This window comes from Penaeus monodon, chromosome 35 (genome assembly GCF_015228065.2).
Source record: "Penaeus monodon isolate SGIC_2016 chromosome 35, NSTDA_Pmon_1, whole genome shotgun sequence".
Classification (NCBI taxonomy): Eukaryota; Metazoa; Arthropoda; class Malacostraca; order Decapoda; family Penaeidae; genus Penaeus; species Penaeus monodon.
This window is the reverse complement of record NC_051420.1, coordinates 3,502,624-3,515,123: the sequence shown is the minus strand read 5'-3', so window position 1 is coordinate 3,515,123 and position 12,500 is coordinate 3,502,624. Positions and strand designations below refer to the sequence as shown.

Here is a 12,500-nt window from a genome sequence, read left to right as displayed (position 1 = left end):
GGAATAAAAAATGCGGGGACGGAAAGGAGGAGAAGGAGAGTATGAGAACGTGAAAAAAACGATGGAACGGAGAGAGAAGGTGAAAGAGAAAAGAGATATGGAGAGGAAAGAGATGAAAAGGGAAAATAGAAAGAGGGGAGGAGGGGAAAAGACAAAAAAAAAAACGGAAAAATAGAGATGAAAAGGGAGAGAAGAGAGGGGAAAACAGAGGAGGAGTGAGGAATGAGGAAAGATGGAGAAAAGGAGAGGAGAAAAGAGAGAGGAGAGAGGAGGAGGGGAGAGGAAAAAGGTAAGAGAACATTCGAGGAAAGTGAGAGGAGAAAGGGAAGTAGAAAGAAAAGAGAGAGAGGAGAAAATAGAAGAAAAAAGAGGCAGAAAAATAGAGAGAGAGGAGAAAAAAAAGAAATAAAGAGACATATAAAAGAGAGAGAGAGGAGAAAACAGAAGAAGAAAAAAGAGACAGAAAAAAGAAAGAGATAAGAAAAGACAGAGAGAAAAAGAGAAAACACAGAGAGAGGAAAAAAAAAAAAAAAGAGAGAGGAGAAAGGGAAAAAAAACGAGAAAAAATGAGATGAAAAGAGAAAGGAGGAAAGAGAAAGAAAGGAAAGAGAGAGGAGGAAAGAAAGAGAGAAAGAAAGACAGAGGAGGAAAGAGAGAGAAGAGAAAGAGAGAGAGAAAGACAGAGAGAGGGCAGAGGGGGAGGTGGAGGGGAGGGGAGGGGGGGAGGTGGAGGGGGGAGGTGGAGGGGAGGGGGGGGAGGGGAGCACATCTGAGCGTAATATTAAGTTAACAGATGATTAATGGGTAACCAGGCGATAAGTGGTTGGCCCGGCATAATTGCAGGCTGTGTGAAGGGAGAAGGGAGAAGAGGGGGAGGGGGGGGAAGGGGGAGGGGGAAGGGGGAGGGGGAAGGGGGAGGGAGAAGGGGAAGAGGGGGGAAGGGGGAAGGAGAAAGTGGGGAGAGGAAGAAGGAGAAGAAAAAAGAAAAAGACGAGGAAGAAGAGGAGGAGGACGTGGAAGATGAATAATAATAATAATAATAATAGAGAGAGAGAGAGAGAGAGAGAAAGAGAGAGAGAGAGAGAGAGAGAGAGAGAGAGAGAGAGAGAGAGAGAGAGAGAGAGAGAGAGAGAGAGAGAGAGAGAGAGAGAGAGAGAGAGAGAGAGAGAGCGAGACTTGGAGTAATTACTGGTCTCGGGGGGGGAGGGGGGGGAGTAATTATTAATCATAAACCTGATGCCTTGGCTGAGCATTGGAGAAGGAGAGGAAGAGGGGAAAAAAAGAGGAAAAATAGGTGTAACGAAAGAGGGGAAGGGAAAGAGAAATCAAGATACGAAGGATAAGACGGAACATAGAGATGAAATTGGAAATAGGAGAAAGGATTGGAAAATAAGAAACAAGGGTATGACAATAGGAAGAGAAATAGAAAATAAAAAACTGAGAATAGGAGAGAGATTGTTATTATTATTATTATTATTATTATCATTATTATTATTATTATTATTATTATTATCATTGTTTTTATTATTATTATTATTATCATCATTATTATTATTATTGTTTTTATTATTATCATTATTATTAATAATACTCTTAGTATCATTATCAATAATAATAATAATAATAATAATAATAATAATAATAATAATAATAATAATAAACATAACAATAATAATGATGTAATGATAATATCAACAATAACTATAATTACTAGAAAGAGAACGAGACAGAATCAGCTAAAAAAAATCAAACCATTTTGATTATTAAAACGCTGAAAGAGACAGAGAGAGCCAGAATAAATAAAATACCGAAAGAGACAGAGAGAATGAGACAATGAGACAATGAGAGAGAGACAGAGAGAATAAACAAAAGCAAAAATAACCCGCCCATTTCGCCGAGGGACAGACGAGAGGCAGCAGGACAATGCAACCCAACATAAGCAACTTCCTTAACCCAGCACCCTCTATGTTTTTCGTTCATTAAGTCCATTATCAAGGACTCTTTCTAAGTCATGGGAGAGAGATGGGTCAAAAAGAAATAAGACAAGAGAGAGAAAGAGACCAGAAAAAAGGGAGAAAAGCCATGGAAGATGAAAAAAAGAGAGTAAGAGAGGGAAAAATGTGTAATGGCAAATGTACTTCCATTTGGCCCGTGGATGAGCATACTCAACGCCCATTGTTATTGTATGACGCAGGAACACGACGTCGGTTCATTGCTTAGAGGGAGGGAGAGAGAGAGAGAGAGAGAGAGAGAGAGAGAGAGAGAGAGAGAGAGAGAGAGAGAGAGAGAGAGATAGGAGAGAAGAGAGAGAGAGAGAAGAGGAAGGGAAGAGGAGAGGAAGAGGAGAGAGAGAGGGGGAGAGAGAGAGGTAGAGAGGTAGAAAAGAAAGAAGGAAAGAAAGAAGGTAGGAAGGAGGGAAAGGACGAAAGAATGAATGAATGAAGGAGAGGAGGAGAGAGAAAGAGAAAGAAGATAAAAAGAACTTGGGTTTGATCTCGTTGACTAATTATGTTCTGGTAATTACGTAATTTTAATAAAAAAAAAAAACACACACCAATCAACAGAGACGTAACTCACACACACACACTACTTTCCTCCTGCCAGTCAGTCCCCCAAATTATGTTATACAGAATTGTAAAGATAAAAAAAAAAAAATAGTAAAAAAAAAAAAAAAAAAAAAAAAAAAAAAAAAAAAAAAAAAAAAAATATATATATATATTTATATAATATAATTATATATAATATATAAAATATATTTTATATAGAAAAAAGAAAAACGAGAAAATAAAAAAAAATTGATTTTTTTTTTTAGTTTGTTGTTTTCGAAGTTGCTACAAGAACAGTATATATTACCTTATAATATAAATTATATAATAATATATATATATATATATATATATATAAACATAAACACCACACGTATATTTATATATACAATATATGTAATATATATATAGGGGTGTTTGTGGGTTGTGTGTGTGTGTGGGGGGTGGGGTTTTGCGCTGTATTCACATACAAACACGGAGGGGGGGGGGGCAAAGCCGGGCGGACGGCGAGCGGGCGAGAGAGCAAGAGAGGTAGCGAAGGAGGGGGGTGGGGAGGAGAGGGGAGGGGGATGGAGGGGGAGAGGGGAGGGGGATGGAGGGGGACAGGGGTGGGGGATGGAGGGGGATTTGTGGCGAGGCGACGAGGGAGATGGACCGAGAAATGGGAAAAGCGAAGGCAGGACAGCGTCCCTCCGTGCGCAGGCGATGCGGGGGGAGGGGAGGGGGGAGGAAGGAGGAGGAGGAGGATGGAGGAGGAGGAGGGGGGGAGGAAGGAGGAGGAGGAGGATGGAGGAGGAGGAGGAGGAGGAGGAGGGAGGGAGGGGGTTGTCCCTGTTTCTCCTTCTTCTTCTTCTTCTTTTTATTCTTTTTTCTGTGTTCTCTCTCTCTTTCCTGTTCTTCTTTGCTTGTTCTCTCTCTCTGTCAGACTTTCTATCTGTCTATCTCCTTCTTCCTTTCCTTTTCCTCTTCCCCCTTCTCTTCCCCCCTCTCCCCTCTCTCTCTCTCTCTCTCTCTGCTTCTCCTCTCTTCTTCTCCCTCCCCCTCCTCCCCCCCTCCCTCTCACCCTCCCTTAACCCCCTCTAACCCCCCTCACACCCTCCCCCCCCCCCCCCCCCCCTTCTCCCCCCTCTCCCCCCCCCCCCCTCCCTCCCTCCCCCCCCCTCCCCCCTCTAACCCCTCTCTCTCTCTCCTCTCTTCCTTCTCCTTTTGTTCTAAAATTTCCCGAACTCCCAAACTCTACCCCTTCATCTACTTTACTCTGGGGCCCCTCCTCCCCCCCCCACTTGGTGCCAAAAACACTCGCTTATGAGCTGTAATGGGCAGATAACCCCCCCCCCCCCTTCCCCCTTCTACCGAGTATTAATGCAAATATATGATATGAAGTATAATATATATATATATATAATATATTATAAAAATATAATATATTGTTTTAAATATATATATATATTATATATAATATTAATATAATATATTTAAACACACAACACACACACACAAACACATATTTTTTTTTTTCTTTTTTTTTCTTTTTTTTCTTTTTTTTTTCTTTCTTTGTTATCACATTCTAAATTAATCTTATTTTATTCATTTCTATTCATATCTATTTATTACTATTTCTATCCAATTTATCTTTTTATTTCTTATTTCATCAATCTATCTGTTGTTATGTCCTGCATTTCTATTTACTTATATATACAAATATTTTAAATAAAATTATATATTATATTATATATAAATATAATATATATATATATAATAAAATATTATACACACACAAACACACCAAAAACCACACAACACACACACACACCCACACACACACACACACACACACACCCCACACACACACACACACCATATATATATATAAATATATTTATATATATTTTTATAATATATTTTTTTTTTTTTTTTTTTTTTTTTTTTTTTTTTTTTTTTTTCCCCGGGCATTGATTCCCAAACCCTTTTTTCTTTAAACATGAAGTCTCTGTCATTGTTGCAGATGTATTCAGACTCAACATTTAAACATTTAATATCAACTTGTTAAATATCTTTTTTTTTTAGCACGGAAAACCTAAAATAATAATAATAAATAATAATAAAATAATAATAAAATAATAAAAAATAATAAAAAAATTTAATAATAAAATAAAATAATAATAATAATAATAATAATATAAATATTAATAATAATAATATCAGTAATATTGATAATGATAACGAAGATGAAGATGCAACTATGATCATCATTATCATTATTATCATTATTATTATTATTATTATTATTATTATTATTTTTATTATCTTATCTTTTTATCATTATTAATTATTTTTATTATTATTATTATTATTATTATTATTTTATCATTACTTTTAATATTTTAATTATTATTATTATTATTATTTTATTTTTATTATTTATATTATATTTTATTACATTACATCATATCATCAGTTTATTTTGTTTTTAGTATTAAAAAAATTCAATTAAGCCCTCATGAAACTTGAAATAATAACTTATATTAAGAAAATTTATAAAAATCTGTCTTCATTATCAAAATAGTAATTAAACGGAAGTGAGAAAATAAAAATCCAAATAAAAATATATCATTAAAAGAAAGAAAAGTAAAAAAAAAAAAAAAAAAAAAAGAAGAAAATTGCGTAATATTCTGGACCTGAATTATTAATCATTAACACTCCTTGTATTATGCAAAACAGGCGAGTTTAATTACTTTTGGGGGATTAATTCCAGATGATTTGGCTGGGGCCCCAAAAAAAAAAAGGAACATAAGTTTTTAAAAAAAAAAAAAAGGCAAACACACGCAAAAAAAAAAGAAAAAAAAAAAATACATAACAAAATCATATTATCTATCTATCATCTACTCCCTGTCATCACTATCTATCTATCTATCATCTATTATCTATCTATCTATCTATGCCTACTATTATCTACTAGTATTTGTATGATCTACTATCTATCTGTTATCTATCTATCTATCTATCTATTTTTATCAAAACTATCATTTATCTATTTCTATTATCTATTTCTATCTTTATCATCATGTCATCTATCTATTATCACCATCTATCTATCTATCATTATTATCTATTATCTATCTATCTATCTATGTCTATCTATCTGTATAAAGAATAAAGGAAACTGAAATAATGCAGTGAGTAATAGTATATTCTAAATCTATTGGGTAGATGGTTGTTGTGGTTGTTTCTGGTACTTGTGGTGACTGAGAAGGTGGTAGGATTATGAGTGTTGGCACTGTCACCTCTGCAACATTGTCACCTGTTGTCATTTTCGCTTTTGCAGCGGAGAAATGCACGTATGTAGGTGCAAACACGAAGACGTGCACATTGGATAAATTAATGAGCAGTATATATAGTCACACACACACACCCACATACAAACACCCACCCACACACACACACACACAAACACCCACACACACACACACAAACACCCACCCACACACACCCACACCCACAAACACACACCCACACCCACACCATAGACGTGCATACACGTATTCACGAGAGACAGGCCTCGAGCCCCGAAAACCAACAGCAAAAGGGCGTCGAAGCAGCGCTCCGTTGGGCGACCTCTCACCTGGCTTGGCGGTGCACTCATCGCCGTTGACCAGCGACGGGAAACTGGCGCAGTCGATGGCCAGCCGCAGGTGGGGGGGCAGGCGACGGCCGCAGGTGCTCAGGACGTCCTCGCAGAAGTCGCGGCAGGGCTTCAGGAGCTGGTCCTCGAACACGCCGCTCGGGGACATGACCTGGGCCCGTCGGCAGTCCGGCTGGAGGAGCTCGCACAGGAACTCGTGGGCGAGGGGGTGGCACTCGGCGTCGATGACCTCTCTGAAGGGGGAGGGGGGGAGTTTTGCTTGTTTGTTTGTTTGGGGGGAAAGTGAGAGATTTTTTTTTTTGGGGGGGGGGGGAGGGGGAAAATTTTTTTTTTTTTTTTTTTTTTTTTTTAGGAAGAGAGGGTTTTTTTTTTTGTTTTTTTTTTGTTTTTTTTTCTTTTGTTTGTTTCAGAATTTTTTTGGGTGATTATTTTCATTATTATTTTATTTTTATTATTTATTATTTTTATTATTTTTTCTTTTTATTTTTATTATTTCTATTACTTTATTTTAACTATTATTTTATTATTATTATTTTTTATTATTTTTTTTTTAGTGAGTAATTATAATTTTCTTTCGGAGATGAGGTGGTATTTTTTTGAGTTTGTTATATTTTCTAGATATTTTTTCGTGAATAATAATTTTCTAGGGGGAAAGGGAAAGGGTTTTTTCGAGTTTGTTTTAAAATATTTAAAATTTATATATAATATATATAAATTTTAAAATATATATTATAATTATATATTTTTTTTTTTTTTTTTTTTTTTTTTTTTTTCTTTTCTTTTTTTTTTTTGCTTTCCTTTTCTTTTCTTTTCTATTGTCTTTTAATCCAAAATGACTTGATCTCTCTACTTACGTTTAGTTCAACTAGTAAATATTAATCCCAAAGGTAATTTCCAAGATAAAAAAAAGATAATAATAAAGATAGGAAAAAAAATTAAATCAAATATCTGTAAAAAGACTAAATGCAATAATATTCAAGAAACAACAACAACAACAACAACAACAACAACAACAACAACAACAACAACAACAACACATTGAAAATAAACAAATAAAATATAGATTTAAAAAAAAAACAGATATGAAGAGAGAAGAATGAAAAAAAATTTTGAAAAAGAAAAATGAGCATTTTTGTTCAAAAGGATATGCAACGTGTCAGCTTGCATATATTACATTGTGTTTTTTATTTCATTCTTATTAATATATTTCAATAAAGAACGAATATTTTTCGAGGAAAAACTAGGCAAAAAGAAATCGGACGAATGAATGAAGTGGGAAAACGGTGGATAATATTGGAAAGATTAATAACAGAAAGAAGAAGAAGAAGAAGAAGAAGAAGAAAAGAAGAAGAAGGGAAAAACAACAACTCGACGAACCAAAGGAGAGTAAAGAAGTGAAAGAAATAGACGGATTGTGATAAGAAATACAACAGACACCAAAGATAAGATAAGCAGGAGAGTAAGAGAAAAGAACGAAGAGAAGAAAAAGGAGAATAAGAAAAATAACAAAGGAAAAAAAAAAAAAAAAGGGGAAGATGAGAAGAAGAAAAGAAGAAGAAAAGAAAAAGAAAAAAGAAAAAAAGAAGAAGAAGAAAAAAGGGAAGAAGAAAAGAAGAAAAAGAAGAAAGAAGAAGAAGAAGAAGAAGAAAAAGAAGAAGAAGAAGAAAAGAAAAAAAAGGGAAAAAAAAAAGGAAGGTGAAGGTGAAGATGAAGTTGAAGTGATAATAAAAAAAAACACGAAAAAAAGGAAGAAGAAGAAGAAGAAGAAAAAAAAAACAAGACTAAGACTACGACCAGGAACGAGAAAAAAGACGACCCCACAGGAAGCAGAAAAGCTCCCCACAGAATCCCCCACCCGTGGCTATAATATCCTTCTCAACAGCCCCACTGTCCACGTGGCCAAGGAGATTCGGGTAGGATGTCACGTTGTGGTGCAGAATGGAACAGATGCTAATATCCAGGCCCTGACAACGCCGTGGTGGCAGAGTGGTGGTGGCAATGGTCGTCGAGGTGGTCAGCTGGTTCCTGGAGGGCGTGACCTCGATCCTCGCTCCCCCCGTGGCGTGGGAATCCTCGTTCTTCGGGAAAACGCTCTCTAGGTGCGGCGGCATCACGTCCAGGGCCCTCTGGCGTTCTGCGGGCGGAGGGACGGAAGGGGAGAGAGAGAGATTGGGGTGAGATTGCTGTTTTTTTTTTTGGGGGGGGGATGAGGGGGTGGGGGGAAGATTGAGGGTGAGATTGATGCTTGGGGATTGGGGGGGGGGGATGAAAGGGGGGGGGGGGGACTGAGGGTGAGATTGCTGTGTGGGGGGGATGGGGAGGGAAGATGACGGAGATTGCTGGGGGGGTGGGGAGATAGAGGGTGAGATTGCCGGGAGGAGGGGGGTGGGGTAAAGGTGTTAGATGCGTGTTAGCAGGGTTAGAAGTGTGGTTAGAATAAGTGAATGTGAGGTGGGGAGATACCACGTCTAAAAGAGAGAGAGAGAGAGAGAGAGAGAGAGAGAGAGGAGAGAGAGAGAAAGAGAGAAGAAGAGAGGAAGAAAGAAGAAAAAAGGAAAAAAGAAAAGAAAGAAAGAGAGAGGGAGAGAGAGAGAGAAAAGAAGGGAAGGGAGGGAGGGAAGGAAAAAAAGAGAAAGAAAGAGAAAAAGAGAGAGAGGGTGAAAAGGGGGGGGAAAAGGGAAAAAGGAGGGAAAAAAAAAAGGGAAAAAAAAAAAGGAGGGAAAAAAGGGACGGGACAGAGGGGAAGGTGGGGGGGGGAAAATAAAAAAAAAAAAATTTTTTTCGGGGGGGGAAGGGGGAAAAAAGGTGAAAATTTCAAAGGAATAAAAAAACGGGAAGGGGAGGGGGGGGGGGAAGGGCTAATTATTCCCACAGGCAATGAGTTACCAGTTTTTTCGAATAAAAAATTAAAAAGTAACCTTTTTCCCCCCCTTTTTTGTTTGTGTTTTTCTCCCTTTCTCACTCTGCATCTTCCCTTCTATCCCTCTCTCTCTCATTCTTCCCCTCTCTCCTTTTCTCCCTCTTTCTTACTCCCTTCCCTGCTCCTATCTTTACCTCCTCCTCTCTTATCTCTCTTCCCCTCTCTGCCTTTCTCTTATTCTCCCCTCTCTCCCTTTCTCTCTTTCTCTCCTTCTCCCCTCTTTCCCTCTCCCCCTTTCTCTCTTTCTCCAATTCCCTCTTTCCCTCTCTCCCTTTCTCTCTTTCTCCAGTTCCTTCTCCCTTCCTCTCTTTCTCCCCCTCCTTCCTTCCCTCCCTCCCTCTTTTTCTTCCCCCCCCTCCCTCCCCCCACCCGAAGCTCTCCGATCAGCACTGCATCGCCAACCAGCATTCAACTGCAGGCACCCCCCATCCCCCCCTCCCCCTCCCGACATCCCCCTCCCCCCCCCAACGAACCAAAGGTCTTGCTCCCGCATCTGAAGGCTTCCAATGATTGCTTCGAGAGACTTCGAGAGGCTTCGAGAGGCTTCGAGACTTCGAGGCTTCGAGGCTTCGAGGCTTCGAGGGTTCCCGAAGTCTCATGGATTCCGAAACGCGCGGACTCTCTCGGATCTAAGAAAATATCCCGCTATATTGACTCTGCTCCCAAAAGCTGACTGGCTGATAGGGATAAAATTATGTGTAAGTTTACCCTTCGAGATATATTTTTTTTCTCTCTCTCCATTTTTTTTTCTTTCGCTGACGCGGCCCGTCTCACTCGATATTATTTGGTGGGTGGAGGGGTGGAGGGGTGGAGGGAGGGTGGGGGGAGGGTGGAGAGTGGAGGGTAGAGGGAGGAGGATGGAGGGGGGAGGAGGGGGGAGGAAGAAGGGGAGGGTGGAGGGTGTAGGAAGGAGAAGGGGAGGGGGAGGGGGAAAGGGTAGGGGAGAGTGGAGGGGTGGATTAGGTGGAAGGTGGGTGGAGGAGGAGGTGAGGGTGGAGGGAGAGAAAGACTGGGTGGAAGAGTGGGTGGAAAGGGAGTGGTAGGTGGAGTGGGAGGAGGGAGGAGGGGAAGGGGAAGAAAGGTGGAGGTGGAACAAACGAGAGGGAATAGTGGGCGGAGGGAGAATTGGAGTGTGGGTGGGCGAGTGGATGAGTGGGTGGGCGGATGGATGGATGGATCGGTGGATCGATGGGCGCATGGGAAGCTGGATAGTCAGCCAATCATATATCTGATTATATATAATATATATCTATATATATATATAATCATATATATATATATATAACATAACATATAACATAATAACACACATGTATGCACACACCAATACACACATAATCACAACACAATACAAATCACAATATATATATATATATATATAATAAAATATTATATATATATTATATATATATATATATATATATACAAAATATGTATATATATAATATATTATATATATATATATTTATATAATATATATATATATATATATATATGATATATAATATATATATATATATATTATATATATATATTATATATATATATACATACATACAAGCATAATATACAAGCACGTGCCGTCAGCGCGAGAATGCATATGTGTGTAAGAGGCTGTGCTTGTGGCTGAGGAACGCGATGGCTGAGAGGGAATTGCGGGCGAGAGGAGAGGGGAGATTGGCCAACAAAGGAAGGGAGGGGAGGGAGGAGGAGGGGAGAGGGAGAGAGGAGAGGGGAGAGGGGAGAAGGGGAAGGAGGGGAGGGGGAGAGGGGAGGAGGGAAAGGAGAAGGAGAGAGGGAGAGAATGGGAGAAGGGAGTAAGGTGGAGATGAGGGAGAGGGGTGAGAAGGAGCGGGGAAAGAGAAGGAGGGAGAAGGAGAGGGAAAGGGAGAGAAAGAAGGTGAAGGGAGGAAGAGGAAGAAGTGAGAAGAAAAAAGAGAGAGGAAGAAAGGAGAGGAAGTTAGAAGGAGACGAAGAAAGACGAAGAAGAACAGGGAGGCAAAGAGAAGGAAAGGAAAAAGGAAAAGAGAAGAGAAAGAGGAGAGAGAGAGAGAAGGGAAGAGAAAGAGGAGAGAGAGAGAAGGGAAGAGAAAGAGAAGAGAAAAAGGAGAGAGATAAAAAGGGAGAAGAAGGGGAAGAAAGGAAGAAAGGAAGGAGAAAAGGAGAACGAGAAAGATAGGTCTATTAAGAAGAGGATTCCACAAGGCGAACTTAAGAATAGGAAGAGGAGGGGGGGAGGGGGAGGAGGGAGGGGGAGGGGGAGGGGAGTTAAGCTGAGGAGTTACATGACTTGCCACTCAGGCCTCACACCTTCCCTCCCTCCTCCCCCCTCTCCTACCCCTACCCTCTACCCTCCCATCCCCCACTCCCCTCCCCCTCCCTTAGTAACTACGCCTTACCTCTGCCTTCCTTATCCTTCCTTCTCCCTTACCCTTCCCTTCCCCCCCTACTTCCTCCCCTTACATCTACTTCATATCCTCCCCTCCCTCCTCCCTCTCCCTTCCCCCTACCTTTCCCTTCCCCTTCCCCTTCCCCTTCCCTTCCCCTTACCCTACCCTTCCCCTACCCTTACCCCTTCCTACCCTCTCCCTTTCCCCCCTACCTTTCCCTTCCCCTTCCCCCCTCCCCCCTCCCCTTACCCTCTCCTACCCTCTTTATTACCCCAATACTTTCCCCTTGGCCCTTCCCCTTTTCAGGCTGTCCCTTTGTTGCTTTCACTGAATCTCAAGGGAGCATTTCTGTCTTTTTGAGGGACATTTCAACGCCTCTCTGAAGATTTTGATCATTTCTGTTTTTATTTTAGTTTTTTTCCCGTTTTTTTTTCGTTTTTTAGTGTTCATTATGTTTATCCTGTTATCGTTTTTCTTGCTTCCTCTTTCCTTCGTTCCCTTCCTCCATCCCTCCTTCCCTTTTCTCCCCCTTCCCTTCCTACTTCCTTCTTTCCCTCCCTCCTTTCTTTCCCTCCTTCCCTTCCTCCTTCCCTTTTCTCCTCCATCCCTTCCTCCCTCCTTCCTTCCCTTCCTCCCTCCTCCCTTTCTCCTTCCCTTCCTCCCTCCTTTCCCTCCTTTGTATTGCAGGCATCGCATAACCCATTCCATTCATAACATAACAGAGATTACACGTACATTATACAGTGTAACGGGCTAAGTGTTATACTACGGTTATATTGCATAACGACAATAGAAGACAGAAAAAAAAATATATATATTTACTTTAAGATTCGTTGTTTCTAAAATCTATTGGCAGTAATAAAGACTAAAATCTATTAGCAATAATAAATCCATCAACAGAAATAGACTAACAGAGACATAGGAAATTAAACGCAGACTCCTCACACACACGCAATAATATTAAGAGTAATTCGAAAAAGAAAGAATTAAATTAGAGGTCG

General features: G+C 39.8%; 1 protein-coding gene across 1 annotated transcript in view; it reads right to left on the bottom strand.

Annotated features, from left to right (window-relative positions):
• Positions 1-8,376, bottom strand: part of LOC119595315 (frizzled-9-like) — a 13,219-nt gene extending 4,843 nt beyond the window's left edge. Inside the window, exons 1-2 of the mRNA XM_037944471.1 lie at positions 8,048-8,376; positions 6,169-6,426 (exon numbers count right to left, since the gene is read on the bottom strand). Coding sequence (XP_037800399.1) covers positions 6,169-6,426; positions 8,048-8,300 — 511 coding nt within the window. The 5' untranslated portion in view covers positions 8,301-8,376. The remainder of the gene's footprint in view (positions 1-6,168; positions 6,427-8,047) is intronic.
• Positions 8,377-12,500: the final 4,124 nt, after the last annotated feature.